At 36.6% G+C, this 21901-nt stretch overlaps 1 protein-coding gene across 4 annotated transcripts; it reads right to left on the bottom strand.

Moving 5' to 3' along the window:
- Positions 1-6294: 6294 nt before the first annotated feature.
- Positions 6295-20661, bottom strand: LOC132640220 (kinesin-like protein KIN-13A). 4 transcript variants are annotated; one of them, XM_060356722.1, is made up of 14 exons: positions 20430-20661; positions 19096-19216; positions 16122-16346; positions 14841-15062; positions 14059-14250; positions 12753-12857; positions 12600-12677; positions 11381-11462; positions 10293-10455; positions 8789-9121; positions 7946-8164; positions 7253-7862; positions 7084-7149; positions 6295-6914 (listed from the first exon to the last, which is right to left on the bottom strand). In XM_060356722.1, the coding sequence occupies exons 3-14, from the start codon at positions 16305-16307 to the stop codon at positions 6732-6734; spliced, it is 2439 nt and encodes an 812-aa protein (XP_060212705.1). In that variant the 5' UTR covers positions 16308-16346; positions 19096-19216; positions 20430-20661; the 3' UTR covers positions 6295-6731. The 4 variants fall into 4 exon arrangements, with proteins under 4 accessions (XP_060212705.1, XP_060212704.1, XP_060212706.1 ...); XM_060356721.1 differs by having other exon boundaries at positions 16122-16359; positions 20430-20660; XM_060356723.1 differs by lacking the exon at positions 19096-19216 and having other exon boundaries at positions 16122-16359; positions 20430-20660.
- Between the last annotated feature and the right edge of the window lie 1240 nt (positions 20662-21901).

Genomic DNA, 21901 nt, shown 5'->3' with positions numbered 1-21901 from the left:
CCGGGATGATCCTGTCATATTAAAATCAGAAGTTGGTGTGGCAGGCTCAGCCGTTGGTTCAGGCCGTGGCTCTACAGAGCCCTTGGGCAAGCCTGAGTATCAAAAAAGTTATAGAAAGACAAGGCAAAATGGGAGGGAGCAATAAGTACCGAATCAAAGGGAAGATTACCATGATTTTGGGTAGCCCACCGGCCACGAGACAGGCCTGCCCATGTCCGTTCAGTGTGAAGGTGTTGGCTGATGATTGCCTCAACCCACTCGGTAAGGTTCTGGACAGCGTCGGGTATCCATACCTCGGATGAGATTTTTTTTTTTTTTTTACGTATATGTATATAAGGGAGCAAATTTGGACAAAGTATAGAAGAAAGACAACTGAGGAACTTACGGCTGTTATTCCACTTTTCCGAAAAGGGCATGTAATCAGCCGAAATGATGTCTGCGGTCCTTACCCGGACATAACGTTCCAACCATCCTCGATCTCTATCCTCGTCGAGTTTGGAAAGAATCGGGTTCCGACCTCATTTGGCGACCTTTATCACGCCCCCTCGGAAGATCATTGGGCTATATAATCGGATGAAGTGTGCTAACGTGAATTCCTTGTTGGCATTATTAGACAATAGAGGGGGGCAGGCCACGATCCTCCAGATAATCGGCCCGATTTGGGCTAAGAATACATTGTATGTCCGGCACATCTCGAGAATAACCGGATCAATTAGGGGATTGAGTTTGAGCGTGAACGAGTACGTGTAAACGTACAGGAACCTTTCCTTGTAGTCGGTACTGGACTCGTCGGGGCGGGGGGCGAACATTTGCACCAGATGCTTATCCCATCCACAATCAGCCCGGACTCGAGGGAGGAGATCCTCTGTAATTAACGAAGGGTACTGCCTCACATCGAAACCCCTATCTGCGATTTGTACCGGTTTCTCAACGGCAAACTCATGATTATAATTGGGTTTGGACTGTATTATGTCCAGAGCAGTTGGTTCCACAAAGGTTTTGCCTTTGGGTTTAGAAGTAGGCTCGGCTCCCGGGGAAGAAACCGAGGGAACGTCCTGGGAAGCAAAATCGGTGTTGGCTGACATTTTAAAGATGAAAGAGTTGGTATGAAGATTTGAAGATGCAAATGAAAGTTTCAAGCCAGGAACGAAATAATTAAAGATGAAGATTAGAAGGATTGAAGACTCGGTTTGAACTTTGTTGCAGAAAATGTTGAAGATTCAAAGCAAGGAGGGAAGTTAACGAAAAGGCTTAAGATCAAAGAGGTAAGAAGTAGGAAGTGAGAAGTGAAAATGGAAAGTAAAAAATGAGTAACTTAGGCCCTTATATAGACGGTTCACTATAGCGGTTACAGAGGTCGGCCAATCGAAAGACGACACGTGTCCGAGAATTAATGGGACGTGACTTGAAGCGACGTGGGTTAAGGCAGTTTCCGAGGCTGTCCATTTGGGGTGATACACGTGGCCGAAGTCAGAAGGACGTGACATAACGGTTCCCGCCTAATTTGAAGATAAGAACGAGCTTGTGGAACCACCGGTTTTGGGACTTATCCACTTCCCGTCACTCCGATAAAGGTACGATCCAGAAAGTGTGGGGACTATCTGTATACGGTAAAAACCGGGTCAATGTGTGACCGGTCAGACTGGAGCCGAGGATAAGTCCAAATGACCACGAGCGTGTTCGATTTTTTCTTCACACCGGGGTGTTGTACCGGATGTAATGGGCCCGAGACAAGAAAAGCGTGTCCGTTGGTCCGGATACGCTGAGCCCAAATCAACGTGTCCGTTGGTCCGGACAGACCGAGCCTAAATCAACGTGTCCGTTGGCCCGGATAACCGGTTGAGAGGTTGCCACGCGTCAGAAAACCGTTCTGCCATTTGCACTGACGATCGTACGGGTGTCAGACCGTACGGTCATACCTTGTCTTTTTAGGGTTTCTCTATTCACAAAGGCTTTTGGTGTTGCATTCATGGCCCATAAGGCATACTTATAAATAGAGGACATTCCTCCCTTTTTTTAGGTTAGCTTTTTTTCCATATCTCAACATTGTAATAGTCAAATATATAAAGCTCTCACCCAAAAGATATTGGTCCGGATCTCCTAGTGTTCTTCATTAGTTTGCTTATCCTTTCAATATTACTTAATATATTTGGCATAAATCAATCACCATCATACGCATATATATATATATACACACACACACATCGCAAGCGCCTATTCATATAAATATAGTTACAAACAAATCCATTGGAACTTCACACTAACCTAATAGATTAAAGTTCATCCACATATCCTATACCTCACTTACAAATTTAATTATTACCGAAATTCGGGGTAAACAAAGTTCTGACTTATCCATTTCCCCCGAGTTGATTGCTTGTAAATCATTGCTCATGTGCTATTATCTTGGTTCATGTACTATTTATCTTCCGTTAGCACTTTCAACCTGATCATGTTGATGCTTTTGTATCCAGCTTGATATAAATGGCTATTTCAGCTGTGCAAGGCTCCAATGATCCCTCTTGCCGGATCAACAGGTTAGGCCGGTTTCATGTCACTTTTTTCCCTGAGTTTTAATTATTAAGGAAATATGGAACTCGTCTTTCTTTTCCTTTACACAATCCCAAGTGAAACAAAGTGAGAAATGTAAGGAAATTGACTCACTATATACATTGAACGAAGAACTTGGTCCTGGTGATTTACGCATAAGGGACATGGCATAATATCTTGCGGGAAAAACAAAAACTAGAACTGGGACATTCAACTCAAGAATTTAGGAAACTAGTATGTGAAGATTTCAGTGAAGTGTGAGCGTTTGTTGGCTTTGCTTCGTAACGGTGTAAATGAATATCACAACTAGACGTTTAACAATACTTTTTAGGAGATTTGATGGTGTAACAATATTTTTCTAATGTTATTATATGAAGTATAAAAGTTGAACACGGACACACGTGGATAGTGATGGACTAAGCACATTTTAGATTTCAATGGCTTTTTCTACTGTAATGGACAATGTTAAAGAATCTAACAAAATGGACTAGAGAGAATATTTACACAACAACATATCCAGTGCGATGCCACAAGTGGGGCACGAGAGAATATTTACACAAGGTGCAAACATTACAAATGAAGTAGCTACACAACAAAGTATATACATATAAACAGCACTCAAAAAGTAATTATAGACATTATAACTACTACACTTTTACGCTGTATCTCTCTCTCTGTATGCAAACACATACGTATAACTCTCATTTAATAAATAAGAAGTACAAATCATAGGAATATGCAGCCATTCACATTATTATGCAGCCATTCACATTCTCGTCGCTAAAGACACTGTGGTAAGGGTGAGGTACCGCTGAGGATGGTGGCGATGGTGGTGCCTGATAATAATGATCTGGCACTGCCAAGGATGGTGGTGGCTGAAAATAATCATCTGGCACTGTCGAAGTTGGTGGTGCCTGAAAATAATCATCTGGCACTGTCGAGGTTGGTGGTGCCTGAAAATAATCATTTGGCACTGCCGAGGATGGTGGTGCCTGAAAATAATCATCTGGCAAAGGTGGGGCTGAGGGCAAAGGTGGAGCTGAGGGAGTGTTGTCATTTGACCATATTGGCCCTGCTGATGGAGAAATGCCATTTGCATAACAACAACCATTACTTGTACAATTACTATTTAGGCAATGGTAATTATAAGATGAGTTTCCGCCATGTGCACAAGAAGGACCAAAACTAGCAGCATTACCATATTGGAAACATCCATGATCAAGATTATGACTTGTGGCAGAGTGACCACCACAACATGATGAAGAAGCAGCACAAAGTCCACCACCATTGGAATGATCATTATGATCATGAGTTTTCTTCACATTCTTGTTGGTGGTACTGTCAACTTCCACAGCTTTGTCACTTGAGCCAATTCTTGATTTCCCTTTGAAAGTCACCTTAACGGTTTTGGTCACCTCCACACTTTTAACACTGGAGTCATCAGAACATTTCTCCAGTTGTGCCATAATGTCAGGATCATTCAGTGGATCAATCACGTTTGGTCGCGCGATAACCTTAATATCTTTACGAGGTAGTTCTTGTTCAACCCAGAGTTCTGCTTCTCTCCCATCCTTTTCAAACTTGGCGATGACTTTGGCAGGGTCTACTTTGCCTGAGACTACAACTTTTCCAAGTTCTTGATCAATTTCCACTGAACGAACCCCCTTTATGTTTAGCAGCTCTTTTTCTAGTTCCTTTCCACAAATTTTGCAGTGTACTCTCATCTTGAGAGCAAAGGTATTGAAAGGATGTAACATTGTTTTAGTTCACACTTCTTTTATCAGCAAATTTGTATAAACTTCTTGTTTTTGAGTTTCTTCAAAAATAATCCTGGTGCAAAAAAAGACAAGTATAGCGGAGAAACAATATTACGATAATCGGAAATATCCCCGATGTACCAATTTATGCGACACACTTGCTTTTAGTATATCCTAAAAAAGTTACTTCGTGGTATTTAGAAACAATTATCTTTAAAATTCTGATATTACCCTTAATGAGACAATTTATAGCCCCAAATGTCTAAAGTTTGTTTTAGACCACATATTTCAAAAGGCCACCTCAAATTGGTACAAAGGGAGTATCCAATAGAGATTTACTTGTTTATCCCCTTTCTCAAAATTCAATAGTATATCTATGGCTTTTCCATTTTATGCAAGAAATGATATCCGGTGAGAAAATTGTAGGAGGAAGAGAGTAAAAAGATAGAAAGACGAATCCCGATTAAAAAAAAAAAACTCTTAGCTTCAACTGTTGTATTATAAAGAATATTGGCTGTGTTACATCATCATATCTGTAAACTAAAATGTACAAATTGGAAGGCCGATTACCAGCACTACTACTACTCCTAAAAAAAAAGGCTATATATCATATGTTAGTTAATTTCAATATACATCACATTTTGGAAGCAAACGAAGAGAGATGAAATCAAGGCTTTGAAGTTGGTAGCTGAAAAAAAGCTGTTCATTCCCACGCCAATGCTCAAACTCGACATCTTCAATGGAATCTTCATCTTTCTATTGCTAAATTCTAAAAAACATCAACAATTTAAATAATTAAAAAGCATACCCCTTTCAGTCTGCTGGAGATTCTTGTCATGCTGGAGATTTTTGAATGAGAGTTTGAGTCGCTTTAATTGAGAATATTTGTTGATGAAAATTAATGAGCAAAGAGAAAACTATAAATAGGCATTTGAAACACGGTGTTTATAGTAGACCATTTCCACCACCTTAATTATAATCATCAAAATAACAAGGCTAAGTTAATGGAAATTAATATAGCAATTTTGAAGTTTTTTTTTTTATTGGCCTTGTGACATAATCCGCGCTTAAGTTTTTTTAAAGAATGTTTTAAAATCTTAAGTCATAGTATACGTGGTTAATGCGTGTTTGGCAAGTTAAAAAAAAACTGTTTCTTGCCATGGAAGTTATATGTAAGGACTTGGTCTAATTTCACTCGACTGTATGCCGAGTCATACAAGGACTAGCTGTCATCAAATTTTTACTTAAATTAATGTTGACAACCCAATAGTGAGGAGATTCTTTTTGATAAAGCTAAAATCTAGTCATTCGAGTTCCATCATCAATGACGTTTCTGTCCAGGAGGCGGCGAGGGTTTTTATCCGAACCTTGGCAAAAAATTACACTATATATAAGATAATTATATATATATATATAGATTTTGATTCCTTGGAGCTCAAAACTATAAGTTGACTCAATGGTTATGAGAGTTCAAAATTTACGTTGCCAACTTCAAATCTAAACACTATTTTTATTTATTGAAACCCCTTAATGAAAGTCCTGAATTTGCCACTGATTTCTGAAACACAATAACCAACGTACTGTTTATTTTTTCAAAAAAATAATCTCTTATGACCACTTACAAATCGAATAGAAGAAAATGAATTTTACCGATCTCTAATGTGTAAAAATAAGGATTTCTTAATTCTAAAATTAAAGATCTCTTGTAAATGGTTATTAAAGTTGTAACTTCAATAAATTTGAGGTGTGCATACTTAATACTAAGGGCAATATTGGAAGAAAGTAATAAGTCTTTTAATTTGCTAATATGAACAAGTAAAAAGAATTTTCTTTTAGTACAAGGAACTAGTAAAAGGAAATAGAGGGAGTAAATTTTAACGTGCTAATGACATCCATTCAAGTGACAGCTTTGTTGTCGAGTAGAAACACTACGATTTAACAGCGGAAATGCTAGCTCAAAATAAACATAAAGCATAATTGACAGATATGGAGTGAAATCATCGAATCAATGATATTCTTACAAGAAAACATATAGTAAATATTTTCAGTTACAATTAAACATCTAACTTCCCAGAAACCTATACTTTGGAAACATTACACGACATGAAATTCGACAACACACAGTAATAGATGTGGATCTCTGTCCACGTTTTCGACAAGTCCAAATCTGATCACAACCAATTTAAAAAGTTCTGAAATGATCTATTTCCTTACTCAGAATATACAAATCTGATCAGCATGAATATACGTCTGTACCTTTCATACAATTGTTTTCATCTGCACATCGTAATTTCATCCAACGGTTTGTGTATTGGCAAGAGAGAAATTGAACTACATTTTGAGTATTACAAAGGACCGAGTTTATACAACGGAGACAGAGACAGAGACAGAGGGTGGCCATTTTAATTGTACGTCAAATGTTGTCTAGCGTGGTCCCCTCCTTCTACTCAGTATTTCCTGCTCTTTTAGTCGATGCTGGAATCTGGAAAGGCGAGACTGGAGGCTGACCAGGCTTGCTGCTTTGCGCGACAGCACATAGCTCAATTGTGTTACATAATTGTCAATGAGACTTCCAGGTTGATCAACTTCGGCCAGCAATTTCATTTCCTGGTAGAGAGAAGGCAACAATACGTTAATTATCTCAAGTGAACAATACTGCTAATTTATCACTTACTATTGTACGAGTTTTAGGTTTGGTATTATGAACAATATTCCTGCTTTTGCAGGAAAAATACTAAGAAGTTCGTTAGACCAGAATAACTAGGATTTTTCTTACTTCTCGAACAATCTCCATCGTATCTTCAATTTCTTTCCTGTGTGCAGCCATTAGGGCCTCTTCTTCCTTTACAGCAGAAAGAGGAAAATTAAACCGACATCAAAAAGGTCATAACTAGTATTAATGAGGATATCTTATGATGAGAAGTAAAAGGATATCGAAGGCTAACCTGCAGTAATTCATTGATATTCTCGTCGTCAGGGGGTGAAGAAAGTTCATTTTGTCCCGATCCAGAACTTCTTATATTAGGAATACTTGCATTTTGCTGTTTATAACTCATAGAGGATGAATCAGAGCTTGAGACATCTTTTCTTGACCATTTTCCTGGCTTTTCAGGTTTCTCATCACGATAAACTTTCCTCCGAGGTGGAGACACTTTCTGCACCTTGTCTTCTGTATCAGTTGAACTCTGCAAATTTGATGTCGACTGCATTCTTTGACCAGCTGGAACACCATAGCTATTCTTCGTCTCAAACCTGTCCCTATCCATACCGCCAAAATTTGGCCCTCCTTCGTCCTGACCATTGAAAGTATGACTTGAAGAAAATCTAGAGGGCTGTTTATCAAAAATATTAGTGGAATTGTATGATGTGGTTTCTTTCTCCATTGCTTTTCTACTCGCTTCTGATACTTTAGATTCTTGAGGTTGCTCATAAGCATCTTCCGCCTCAACAGAAGCAGCCAAAGTAGTCGCTAGAGAAGGTTCCTTGATTGTTGGAGGTATTACGCTTGCGCTCTGATTTTTGCTGGTGTTTCCACCTTTGGATAGACTTTTTACCCTGTAAATACAATGTCAATACGTTCAGCGACATAATATAAAATGAATAAAACATTCAACTCGTACAAAAAAGGCTAGAATCACCTGTCTGCATATCTTAAGGTGTTGAGTGTATGTTCACATGATCCAGCATTAGGAGAAATGCAGGAAATCATAACAGTCTTTGAGTTGCCAACAAAGGAGTCACGAAGCACTTCAGTGAGTTTGCTCCCACGGAATGGGATATGAAGCTGATCATTGTCAAGAGCACGAATACACTCTTTAAGAGCCAACAAGCTCTTGTTAATTTCTGCTCCCTCAATCCTAAAACCAAACAACAGTGTGGATTTCAGAGATATGCTACTTCAACAGATTGGCAGCAAATGGCCATAGAAGTGCATTTTAGGGGGGGAAACAAAGGAAAGATCTGGAACTCAAGCATTTATGCAAGAAACAAGCTTCTAAATATTGAATGTCCATTTATAGTTTGGTTTCTAACTGGCCAAAGTGAAATTTAGGTACATCTCTAAAACAAAATTTAATATACTTAGACACAATAAAGAACTTTTCCAGAGTTAGAAGAACAATCACTTCAGCATTAAGTATAGAATAGTAATATGAAACATACAACTCTCTTGAATTTCATATACAAAGTAGAAAAACAAAAAAGAACAAGAATAAAGAAAGAAAGCCGGGGCCTTTTTTCGTTATTGGAGTAATCATTCAGTACCATAGGCATTTACGTTAAAAATATGGTGGTTTTGCATATTAGCTTTTTGTAATAGATTACTTTTCATTTTTTGTTTTTGGGATAAGTCTAACTTGTTGAAACAGATACAATGAAATGGACTAGTTCAACCTCCAGGCGAAAAATATCAGTGAAAGAAATCAAAAAATTCAAGGAAAGGTATATATAAAAGCAGCAAGATTCATTCCATAATAAGATACCTTGTTTGTCTGTCATTATCAGTAGTGTCCGCACCTCTCTCGCTACCTGCAAGGTCAATAAAAGAAATCTTCCCGATGACCTTCCCGCCCTTGGATTCATTTCCGTCATTATTCCGTCTGGAGTCCTTTACCACTTCATTGTGTTTCTTGATGACAAGTTGTAATATCGCGTGTGATCTTGATGATTCCTCATTTGCACCAGTGGAACCTGTACTTCTTGATGCATTTCCCCTCTCAATATACTCTTTAACAACCTGCACATCTGAAACTTCAAATTCCTGGAGCCCAACGATGCAAACCTGCTGACGCCCATCTTCTCTCATACAGAGTTTCCTACATAAAAGCAATAACAAATGGTAAGACAAAAATAAGTATACATGTATCGAACATGAAGTTCCACACTGATAAAGCAAAACTATAGGTTTGACAATCCTTTATTCTTCAATAATTTGGACAACCAAGAAATCTGAAAATGATATTGTAATGCTGACAAGGGCAGAAAGTGGAAAATAGATGAATATAAGGGCCCGTTTGGCCATAAATACCAAAAGCTTTTTCACTTTTTTTGGAATTTTTGAAGTTGGAGTTGTGTTTGGCCATAGTTTTTGAAATTGTAGTTTTTGGTGAAATGTAGTGTAAAAAAGTGAAAAAAGTGGAAATTTTTTGAAAAACAAGTTTTTCTTGTTTTCAGTATTCCGGAATACAACTCCGGAAAAAAGTGAATAATTTTTATGGCCAAACGCTAAAAGTAAAAAAAGTGAAAAACTTTTCCGGAAAAAAGTGAATAATTTTTATGGCCAAACGCCCACTTAAGATTGGAAGATCATACTGTTATGCATACTGGACTGTTTGGGTAGAGAGAAACTGTAGAACTTTTGAAGCAAAAAAGAGGACTATTTCTTATGTAGAAGTAGAACTTAAATGCATTTGACCTTTAAACCTTTGGTGCTTTGATAAAATCATAGATTTTTTTTTATTATTTTTTTTAAACTGGTAAATTGTATTCCTCAGCATGTAGGATATGCTGGAGACCACCAAAAAGAGTTAAACTGAAGACAGAAAGAATAAAATCATAGAATTTTTTTATGCACTTAACTCATAAGGGGAGTCAACCAGGGACTTTTGAGCTCTATCAGTACCCCCTTCGTACTGTTAGTTAACAAAATTACTCCAAAAAATAAAAAGCAAAACAACCAAGACAACACACTCCCGAGCACCGGATTGACATGCTTTTTGTCATCAAACCCTTTCAGATAATTAAGTCTTCAAGTGTCTTCCTCTCTGTTTTTATCTTTCCTTTATCTTTTGTGGAAAATTATCCATAAGGTCAGATACCACCATATAATGAATGTTGAAGACCCATTCAGAGGCTCTATATTGCTCATTCTCATTTTTGTGTTATACAGGGTATAAACCTACTTGAAAAGAGAGACTATATACCACACTTAGAAAATCTATCGACATTTAAGGGAAAGAGATTTTCAATGCAGGTAAGGATACTAACTTTCTATCACTGAGAAGATCGAACAGCTTCCCACCATATATTTCAAAAAAGCTGAGCCACAACTTGAACCTCTGATTACGATAAATTGGCTGATGCAACAATCTAACAAGATCCTCTGCAGCTCTGAGAGGCAATGGTTGCATTGTGTAAGTCTTACCACTACCTGAACCATCAATACAGAAAGGTAAAAAGGGGAAAAACATCAATTCTCGGATAACCGATTGACGAGCTGCCACAATAGCAGTGCAAAAATACATAGAAGCTATCAATGATAAGAAGCAGAGACAAAGACTGAAAAATTCAAAAGATCAGCTTATGGTAAGACGTGTAACTCCCTCCTGACAATATGAGAAAGATGTGGGGCAGATATTCATACTACAGTTTTTATAATCTGAAACATCTAAAAGCAGAAATACGAAGAATGAGTGTGAAAATCCTTAATCAACTCCAGAACCAAAAGATGAATAAAACAATCTAACCTCTGCTAGATTATATATGCTGTTTATAAGTATGCTGGTCCAACAAATCTGGATCTTAAACAATCTCTCTTTTCTAGTCGTAAAAGTCACAAATTTAAAGGGCCATTTCAGAAACATGCAAACTTCAACCTGAAGCAAGGAACTGGAAACCAAACCAGATAATCTCAAATTTAGATATATTTTTCTGGAGGTGGATCTCAGATTCGGGTAACCAAAATTGGAAGTAAGGCTTCATTTGCTACCAATAACATCGACAAAATTGTGAGTTTTAAATCCAATGTTCAAATTAACATTTGTCTTGAGATATCACTGAAGTCAGTAGAAGTTCAACTGTTAGTGCCTATGAGGTATGTGAATTTCTACTACCCTTGTAAGTCATGCATGAACATATACTTGCCGAACTTTAAAGGAAAATTCATAGAAGGGTAATAGAACATTTGACATTTCAAAATTATGGGACCCTTCTAAAAATGCAGTGGAACTTAAATGACCCAAAGTACGAACACCATAGTACATATTCAAAGTACTGATGAGCTAAATGTGAGAAGATAAATGAGTGGCTTGTACTGAGAAAATGAATCAAAAGCATGTAAAGAAAATATAGCAAACCTGTCTGGCCATAAGCAAAACATGTTGCTTTTGTGCGCTGAAATATGGTAGGAATAATTGGTTCCACAGTGGCACGATAAACCTGTGAAGTACATGAGGAAAGATAATGTTTAAGCATAAAATTCAAACATAATCATATAAAACCACATAAATGATGTAGAGCCAAATTATTAAGCTGGAATCTTTTTTATGAGAAAAAAATTATGCTGGAAATTCTATCAGTCAAAAAGAAACAAAAGAGGAGTAAGAAAAGGGACAGACCACATGAAACTGGTGGTAAATCACCAATCAATCGATTAATCAACTACATCTCAAATCCCGTAAGTTGGGTTGGTTATACAAATCCTCTATATCCATTTCATTCTATGCAAGCCCATTCATTCCAATTCTAGTAAATTATTTGTTTCCATTAGCAAATTATGGGTTCACATTGACATACAAATAGCTAAACAAATTAGACTAAATAAACAATTAAGACCTAATGTAAGTGTAAAAGACAAGAATTAAGGTTTAATTTCACTAGTTGCAATAGCTAATATGATCCTATTCTTTCATTAAATTATGTTCTTAGCTTAGTCAGTATTGATTCTGAGAGATTGTAGGTTATTAAATAACTTCCGTCCATATAATTTTTGGTCTACCTTATTCCTTTTTAGCAACTCTCATCATCGTAACATTGCACATCTATTGACTTATGCACTTGGAGGTCCACATAGTACATTGCTAAACCACCTCAAGTGGCTCTCTTTCATTTTTCCACTATATGTGCTACTTGCACTCTCTGTCTAATATAGTTGCTGGCTTCCTTCTGATCCTGTTCAATCTTGTACAACGGCACACCATCTTAGCATCTGCATTCACACGACACAAATGCTGTGGATATGTTCGGTCCTAAAGGCCCAATATTCACTCTCAAATAACATTGCTGATCTCATGACCGTTTTTTCTAGGTAAATTTTTATTGCACAGCAAGTACTCCCCATTTCTAACATTATATTTTAATTCTACGTGATACATCTTCATCTACCATACCATTCTCCTAAAAGATTGATCCTAGATATCAAAATTATCTGCATTTAGCACCACAATAAATACCAATTATGGAAAAAAGAAGAGAAAGATTGGAAGTAGTCTGTATCATTTTCAAAATTGATGTATGGACAAACATAAAAATCTGTAGTCTTTGCAATTAACTTATATTCAAGCGACAAAGTAATACCTCATCATTTGTTATGTACTCATCTAGAACAGCATCAAAACAGAACTCATGGTTCTCCACATAAGCAGTCAAATCCACCTTCAATAATGAAACAAACCATAGTTAGTCTCAAACATAAGCTGATTCATAAATCAGAATCGATGGATTCCAAACCTTTAGTTTGGGTTCATGGACAGAAAGAGAAGCATTGTCAGATACAGTGACTATGTCATCCTCCTTCCGAGAAATTTCTTTCTTGTTCAACGGTCTTTTGCGCACCTGGCCAAACATCATAATCAATTTTAGACGGAAGTAACTCAGTGCCCATATGAGATATGTAGAAAGGGGTCAAAATAAAGATCATACAAAAAATAGTAATCACAAAATTTTCAAAGTACAAACAGATAAGACTTAATCAACACACAGTCACATAGAGGGGAATATCAATACAATGCGATTTTCCAAACACTACCAATTATGCCATAAAACTGGAAAACATTGGAATTGTCTATCACCCCCTAACAACATATATCTACAGAAACCTTTAAGACTAATCTACTCTATAACTTAAGCTGCTGTGGGAGCTTAAGAGGATTGAAGATAATAATTTAATATCCTACAAATGTCTAGATAAGAGTCATGCAGCTGAATTACCAAATACCTGGAAGTATTATTATTTCAAGCTGCACATGGATTAAACTATTCTTCAAAATTACCCAGGCCCAACCAAACTAGATAAGTAAATACAGGGCTTTAGAGACCTCAAAAATTATGTGTGGGAAGTAGGCATTGAGTTATGTAGTTGTCATTAATCTTGATGCAAGTGACCACTTGTTTTAAGTGTTATATGCAACTAAACTGACACTCCACATGATTTGATGAGCCCATGAGGTTCTTCATACCCAAGATTTCCAAGATAATTACTACCTTTGTTTCATTTCACATGTCAGTCTTTCCTTTTTAGTCATTTCCATAAAGAGCGACACCTTTCTCATTTTGAGAAGTTTTCACTTTTTTTTGATAACCCAGAAACTCCCGAGGCCAGTAGCGCAATGATCAAAACTCCGTGGAAAATGATTTTTTTTAAAACTATTTACTTTCACCATTTACATTTTATCCTTAATGAAATACTTTTATAGGAATCTTTCTCAAAAATAAAATAAAAAATCGTATAGGAATGGCATGGCATCCTAAGAACCAGAAGATGCATAGGGTAATTTTCATTTGTTATATACATCGATCTTATGCAAATGTCATCTTGTATTTATAAAATCCCATGTCCTGATTACTTGATATCTCATTTCTAGTACAGCCACAAATATTTCTAAACCTGCTGCTCACAAAGTAGGCAATCAGATGATTTCAAATGTTTCACCACACAGAAAATGTAAACAACTATGGTTTTTTACAGCCTCAATAATGTTTCATTATCATAACATAAAATGTGCCCATAATTGATTGTTCATGCAAAGTGACATACCACTACTTTAATTTTTGCCACATTGTTTTCCCTGGTGTTGCTTTCCTTTTCAACTATGGGTAATCCAGCCGCAGCATCAGTGTCTGGTTGTGCTTTTTGCTGCCGATGGGTCGGGGCATCAAAGTCACTATCAAATGCTCCATTTGGTGCAGGCATGAAAGGTGACGGCTCAAATGGTTCTGAAATTACATGCTACACAGAAAATAAAGCAACAATTATTGAACAGATTGCCTCTAGACAAAAAGTAAGCAGCACGTATGGTCTTCCATTCTTCACATAAATAGATTCAATGCCAATAAGCCCACACTTTTAGATCTTCAACCAGTATTTGAAAAGTTCCAACTTCAAATTTCAAAATGGTATCTTTGGACAATAATCTACGGATATTCTATTTTCAAAATAGTTTACTGTTAACCATAACCCAAATAATTAGGATTCTTGTGCCATGTGACCGTAGTAAGCCAGATAATCTTATACGTAGAAGAGGATGCAAGATAGTTCAGCTGTAGCTTTCCATAGAATGGATCAAAGAGACTCCAAATAGACAAAAACTATCTTCTTTAAATTAAAACATACTCGGTACACCTACTTTCCTGTCTTGTTACTCCTTTTCTCTTTTACCCCCAGGATGGGGATGGAGGGCGGTTGATGGCAGAAGGGGAGATCTCGACTTGTAAGCCAGCTAGAGGATTGCTAGTCCAACCTATGTCCCAGCAAAACAATGTACATTCTAACAGGAGCAGTGAATGTACTCAATATGAATCCAAATAATATTTCCATACCTCACATAAAAGCTCTGTATCATCCATAGAATGCAGATCCAGAAGTCCAGCACCAAAGTCTCCTCTGAATTCCGGAGAGTAAAAAACATCTGATTGTCCAATCCCTCCGGAACTTTCAGCAGTAGGAGTATATGGTTCGGATGCAGATTCACCATTAAAGTTGAGGTTTCTCATTAATTTGAAAAGCCTCTGTTTCTCTTCCATGGACTGAGCCCCATATCCCTTCAAACAACATACCATGCTTCATAATTATTAACAAAATCAATATGGCAACATCCAAACAAGACCAAGAATGCTAAAATAAACCCACATGACAACCATAAGTAAAAAGGCGAGAGGCAAATAAAATGATTAATATCGTAGATGAAACTCTCCTCAATGATGTGACTTACAATAGATTGACTAAGGCAAATGGAGCTTAGCATGGAGCACTTTTCATGCTATATAGTAAATAAGACGGGGATGGTAAATCACTTCAGACTCAGCACCAAACAACACACAAGGCCCGTCTATCAGTAAATTCCAAAGTATTGTAAACCACATATTGGGAAGAGACTTTAGACATTACAGTGGACAAAAGCTGGGACAGTTCAATTCAACTAATGTAGCAATTATTCTATCCAGTGTTGAAATGCCTTGTACTCAAACTATAAAGTCCAGATTTGAACAAAATGTTGCAATATTCATCTGACACTTGGGAACCTTATTATATCAACTACGCCCTATGTTACTCGGACTCTTCACATGGGTGTGGGTGTGGGATCCGTACCCGATCTGGTCAACCGATTTTGGATACTTTGACCAAAATCGACGTAGAAATTCTGGACAAATTCAATGATTTCTTTAATCAAAACTAAAGCTAAGGTGAAATTGAAGAAAATGGAATACCTTGTATATAAAAATTTCTATGCCACTCTGTTTCCTTTTATCTGCTTCAGGGATTCTCCTCTTGATCAATATGTTTTCCTCAAGTTTTCCACATAAATTAGGTTTTATAACTCTATTTTTAGATATTTAATTTTTTTTAGCCGAATCCCCGCACCCGTATCCATAACTGGATCCGTATCCCCGAATCTTAAAATTTAGATCATGAAGGATCCGACATCTAGATCCGCACCCGTATCGGACACCCGCACCCGAGTCCGAGTAACTTAGACTACGCCTCAATCCTCAAACTAGTTCTGATCAGCTATTTAAGAAACCTTTAAATACTTATGTTCCATTCAGGACCCATTTTTTCCAATATAAGATAATTTGTCAAGGCCATTAAGGAAATATTACCTGCATAAGTAGGAGGCGCTGATCCACACCAGTAGAAGCCATTGGAGAGGCCAGATGCTGCAAGCCGGCAGACTGAAGCCATCGCGCCATGACAGCGTCTCCGGCGTCACCAGCGGGGCTGGCGTTGCCCTGCTGATCACACAGAGCAATAGCCGCCCCGTTGCTCTGCTGCATCTGGCCACCCATGTGGCGCTGGGATCGGCGTTGAGGCGCCAATTTCACGATCTGTTATCACACGCTTCAACAACAACATTTCACAAAAAAATTCACAACATCAAAATTTAGCAATTACACCACAGGAAATCTTCAAAAATATACAGCCCAACATAAAACATTACGCCACGTAGCCCAATATACAACACTATACAATATAATATAACATTATAGCTGGGGAAAAGCATTATACATAATGTATCAACCTTGTATAGCAGTGTATAATACTGTATATGTGCTGAAGCCAGATATCATGGCTACTTTTCAGAATTTCCACTCTAATGGAAATTTTGAGAAAAGCCTCAATGCTACCTACATAGCATTAATCCCAAAGAAGACAGGTGCTAAGGAGTTGAGAGACTTTAGACCCATTAGCCTTATAGGCAGTGTCTATAAACTGATCTCTAAGGTGCTCACAGAGAGGCTTAAAAGAGTTATAGGCAAGCTGGTGGATGTACAGCAGATGGCTTTCATTAAAGATAGGCAAATCATGGATGCCATCTTAATTGCCAATGAAGCAGTGGACTCCAGAATTAAACAAGGCAAGCCAGGAACTTTGTGCAAGTTGGATATTGAAAAGGCATATGATCATGTCAACTGGGAGTTTTTGCTGAAAGTGCTTTCTTGTATGGGTTTTGGAAGAAAATGGATCAAGTGGATAAAGTATTGTATATCAACTGTCAGGTTCTCAGTTCTTATCAATGGTGCACCTGAAGGTTTTTTCCCGGCACATAGAGGGTTGAGGCAGGGTGACCCCCTATCTCCTTTTCTGTTTGTCTTAGCCATGGAGGGCCTGAATAATATGATCAATGTGGCAAGAACCAACAACTGGATCAGAGGCTTTGAGGTTGTGACAAGCTCAAACTCAAATGCAAACATGGAAATCACACATTTACAGTATGCAGATGACACCTTAGTTTTTTGTGATGCTGATGAAGATCAACTAAAGATTTTGAGAACTATTCTGGTACTGGTTGAAGGAATTTCTGGTTTACATAACTGGAGAAAGAGTCATATGTATCCTATCAATGAAGTGAATAATATGGAAGATTTGACCAGGATTTTGGGTGGAGAAGTAGGTTCATTGCCAACTACTTACTTGGGAATGCCTTTAGGTGCTAAATCAAAGTCTATGAATATCTGGAATTCTGTGATTGAAAAGTGTGAGAAGAAATTATCTAGCTGGAAGTCACAATACATATCACTAGGGGGCAGAGTCACTCTCATTAACTCTGTACTGGATGCACTCCCAACCTATATGATGTCCATCTTTCCCATTCCAGAGGGAGTTATCCAAAGACTTGACAAGATCAGAAGGGACTTTCTTTGGAAGGGTAACCAAGATAAGAAGGTATTCCATTTAGTTAAGTGGTGTAATGTTATACTGGGAAAGAAGCAAGGTGGTTTAGGTATCAGAAACTTAAAGTTACAGAGCAAAGCTTTAAGACTCAAATGGCTGTGGAGGTATTCACAAACACCTCAACCATACTGGGGAAGAATCATCAGAACAAAATATGGGGAAGATAACAATTGGATGACTAAGGAGGTGAACACCCCTTATGGAGTCAGCTTGTGGAGATCTATAAGAAATCTTTGGCCTTTCTTGAGGATACATTCCACTGTTAAAGTGTTCAATGGTGAAAACACTTGTTTCTGGGAGGACAAATGGCTGGAAACACTTGTCTAAAGGAACTCTTTCCAAGCATTCATGGACTGGCAGTACATCAAGATAAGAAGGTAGCTGAGAACTGGACAGCTCAAGGATGGGACATTCAGTTTAGAAGAAACTTCAATGATTGGGAAATCAATACATTGACAGAATTTTTCAAAAAACTGGAAGAATTTAAAGGAACACAGGAAGGAGCAGACAAACTATGGTCGCAAGAAGACAGCAAAAGCATTTACAAAGTGAGCTCAGCTTACAAATTCTTGATCCAGGGGAACCAACAAGTGCAACATTGGCCCTGGAAGCACATATGGAAAGTGAAGGTGCCTCACAAAGTTGCATGTTTCACTTGGCTGTTGGCAAGAGAAGCTGTCTTGACTCTAAGAAAACCTCAAAAAAAGAAAGTTCTCTCTTTGTTCTAGATGCTATTTGTGTGGTGAAGACGTTGAGACAGTTAGTCATCTATTTTTACATTGTAGGATTACAGCCCAGCTATGGAGGATTTTTATCAATCTAAGAGGCATTGTTTGGGTAATGCCAAAAAGGATTACTCAGTTACTTTATAGCTGGGAAGAGGCAGGAGTAGGAGCCTCAGACAGAGATAGATGGAGGATTGTCCCAGCCTGTATTTGGTGGACAATATGGAAAGAAAGGAACACCAGGTGTTTTGAAGACACCAGCAGTGAAGTACAGAAGATCAAACTGAATTGCATTAAGCTTTTTTGTTTTTGGTGCAAGCAGATCTACGTAGATGATACTGAGTCCATAATAGAAATCCTAGGTTCTTGTTAAATATGGTTTTCAGTACAACCTATGTACTGATTTAGTCAAATACATACAACTGTTACTTTCTCAAAAAAAATATAATACTGTATAAAAGGTAGATATACACAAATATGGGTAAACCCGATAACAAACTCAAAATATGGGCTATGTGGCATAGATATTTGTCCTAGTAGACATAGAGCATAATTTTCCCTTACACCAACACTGATCCAACAAATACACAAAATTCCAAAAAAACAATATAATAGATCGTAATTGAAGAACTAATATGTGAGCTTAAAAAATAAAAAAAAAATAAAAAAAACTTACAGGGAGGCGAAAAGTCGAAATCAAAGCCGCACATTTACGTGCTTAAACGTGAACAAAACGAATTCGTTTTGAATCGATAAACTGCGATTACTTGGATTGAAATGCACTGGTTCAAATCGTCCTAATACACAATGCATGTCATTAAATTGCATAAATCCATCGGAAAACAAAACTAAACATGTATAATAGTGAAAATTTGCATAATTATATACACACTTCAACAACAACATTTACAAACAATATCACAACATAAAAATTTAGCAAACCTACACCGATCCAAACAAACACACAAGAAAACCAAAAAAAATTAAATAAATTATAGATCGCAATTGAAGAACTAATCTCTAATCACACACTTCAACAACAACATTTTTCAAAAAATCAAACTTTAGCAAGTACACCAACACCGATCCAAAAAAAAAAAAATCGTAATTGAAGAACTAATCGGTAAGATACTACTCCCTCCGTCCCAAAAAAATTGGCCCTTTTTGCTTTTCGAGAGTCAGACGAGTTGTTCTTTGACCGTAATTTTTTCATATGTCTTTTAAATATTTTACATTATTAATTATAGTGACTTATAGTACTTTTCAAATACATAAATTTTATTTCGAAAAAATAGAAGATTCTATGTTAAATCACACAGCCAAAATTAAAAAGTTAGACTCTCGAAAAGCGAAAAGTGTCACTCTTTTTGGGAACAGAGGGAGTAGAAACTAACAAGGAGGGAAAAGTCGAAATCAAAGCAACACATTTCACAACTTCGTTATTTAAATCGATAAATGGGATTACTTCGATTGAATTATTGAACTGCACCGGTTTAAATCGTGTCCTAATACAGAATGCATGTTGCAAATCACATACATAAATTGGCAAACAAAACATAGCATGTAAAATAGTGAAAATTTGCAGAATTATACACATACGCACTCTTCAACAACATCATTTTAAAACAAAAAAATTACAAAATCAAAATTTAGCAAGGATCCACACAAAAATGTTTTTTTTTTTAAAAAAAAAAAAAATAGATCGCAATTACGTGCTTAACACGTGAATTAAAACGACTTCGTTTTGAATCGATAAATGCTAGTATTATACTTGAATTAAAATGCATCCGTTCAATTCAAATCGTCATATTACATAATGTAATGTTAAAAAAAATGCATAAAGTCATCGAAAAAACAAAATTAAATATGTAGAATAGTGAAAATTTGCATAAATCCATTGGAAAGCAATATTAAACATGTAAATTAGTGCAAATTTAAATAAATCTATTAAAAAAAATAAAACAATGTAGAATAGTGAAAATTTGGAGAATTATAGAGAAAATGCAGTACCTGATAACGCGATCTGAAGAATTGAATTATGTTAGCAATAGATCTGAGGAAAAAAGGCCTAAATTTGTTTGGTTTGGTTAGATTCAATGTGGAGAATAATTCAATGAATAATAATAATTATGAAGAGAAAGAGGAACTATTTTTCGGTTGCTTGTTCTTTTTATCATGAACTAATTTATTTTTTTCTTAACTTTCATGACTCATTAATTATTTATTATATCTATTTGTTTTATGTATTTGTGTCTTGAAATGTACTCTTCTTCTTTTCTTTTCTTTTTTTTTTGCCATTTTTTCTTGTTATATTTCTCGAGGCGAGGGTCTTATTGGAAACAACCCTTCCCCACTTATGAAAATACACGGAGTATGTTGTTATTGTTATATTCAGTGACATGGTACTTTTTGATCCTTCAATTATTGAAAAAAATTTATTTCACTTATCTGGAAAACAACAACAACAAAATACTAAGTGTGATCCTATAAGTGGAATTTGCGAAGCATGAATGTACGCAGATCTTACATTTGCTTTTTGTGGGGCAGAGAGGCTATTTTTGAAAGGCATCGGCTCAAAGAAAGGAAAAGAGAAGGAAAGAAGAGAAGAGAAAGTGAAACACTTCGAACCAAATACAAAAAATATAGTAGTAAAATAGTAAGATACACGCAAATGTTTAAACAAATGTTAATGCACATCGAAGAGTAAGAAACTACGTGAGTATTAAATAATATTGCTAATAACAAGAGGCAAAACAAATGCAGCAATAAACAGTAATACACACTGAAGCATAAGAGACTACGTGATAATTTAATCCTATTACCTACTAACCTTTTACCTTAATCTTTGACCTCTATACCTTTCTATCAAAGGTCATGTCCTCAGTCACTTACCCTGATATTTGATACCTTCAAGTATGTACTTTGCTCCCTCTACAACAACATACTCAGTATAATCCCACAAGTGAAGTCTAGGAAGGATATAATGTACGCAGACCTTACTCCTACCTTGAGATGTATTTTGGTCCCTCTATGTAAATAATATGTTGTATTTGCAATCTCTCTCTGTTTCAATTCGTTTGTCTTACCTTTCTTTTTAATTTGTTTAAAATATGTCTCTTTTTTAAGTTGGCAACTTTTTAATTTTAATATCTCACATGACAGGTTTAAAATCACAAGATTAAATAGTATTTTAGTACATTTACATATAAAAAGTTTGACACTATAAAATTCAAAACAATAACAAATCAATATGGTCCAAGAAGTGAGGTCTCAAAGAGTACAATAGTTAAAAGTTTTTATCTTTTTAATCTTCGTATCAAGTCAAATTAAAACAAAATATTTAAAATAAAGAGAGTGGTGTTCCCTCCCCCGTCCCCCGTCCCCCGTCCCCCAAATTATACTACCCTCAAAAAGTGGCATAAAGTTTCTTGTTGTACCAACACATATTAGTAGTTACTTTATGTGTTATTTTTGTGCGAGCT

The sequence above is a fragment of the Lycium barbarum genome, chromosome 5 (assembly GCF_019175385.1).
Source record: "Lycium barbarum isolate Lr01 chromosome 5, ASM1917538v2, whole genome shotgun sequence".
Classification (NCBI taxonomy): domain Eukaryota; kingdom Viridiplantae; phylum Streptophyta; class Magnoliopsida; order Solanales; family Solanaceae; genus Lycium; species Lycium barbarum.
This window is presented reverse-complemented; position numbering and strand designations above follow the sequence as displayed.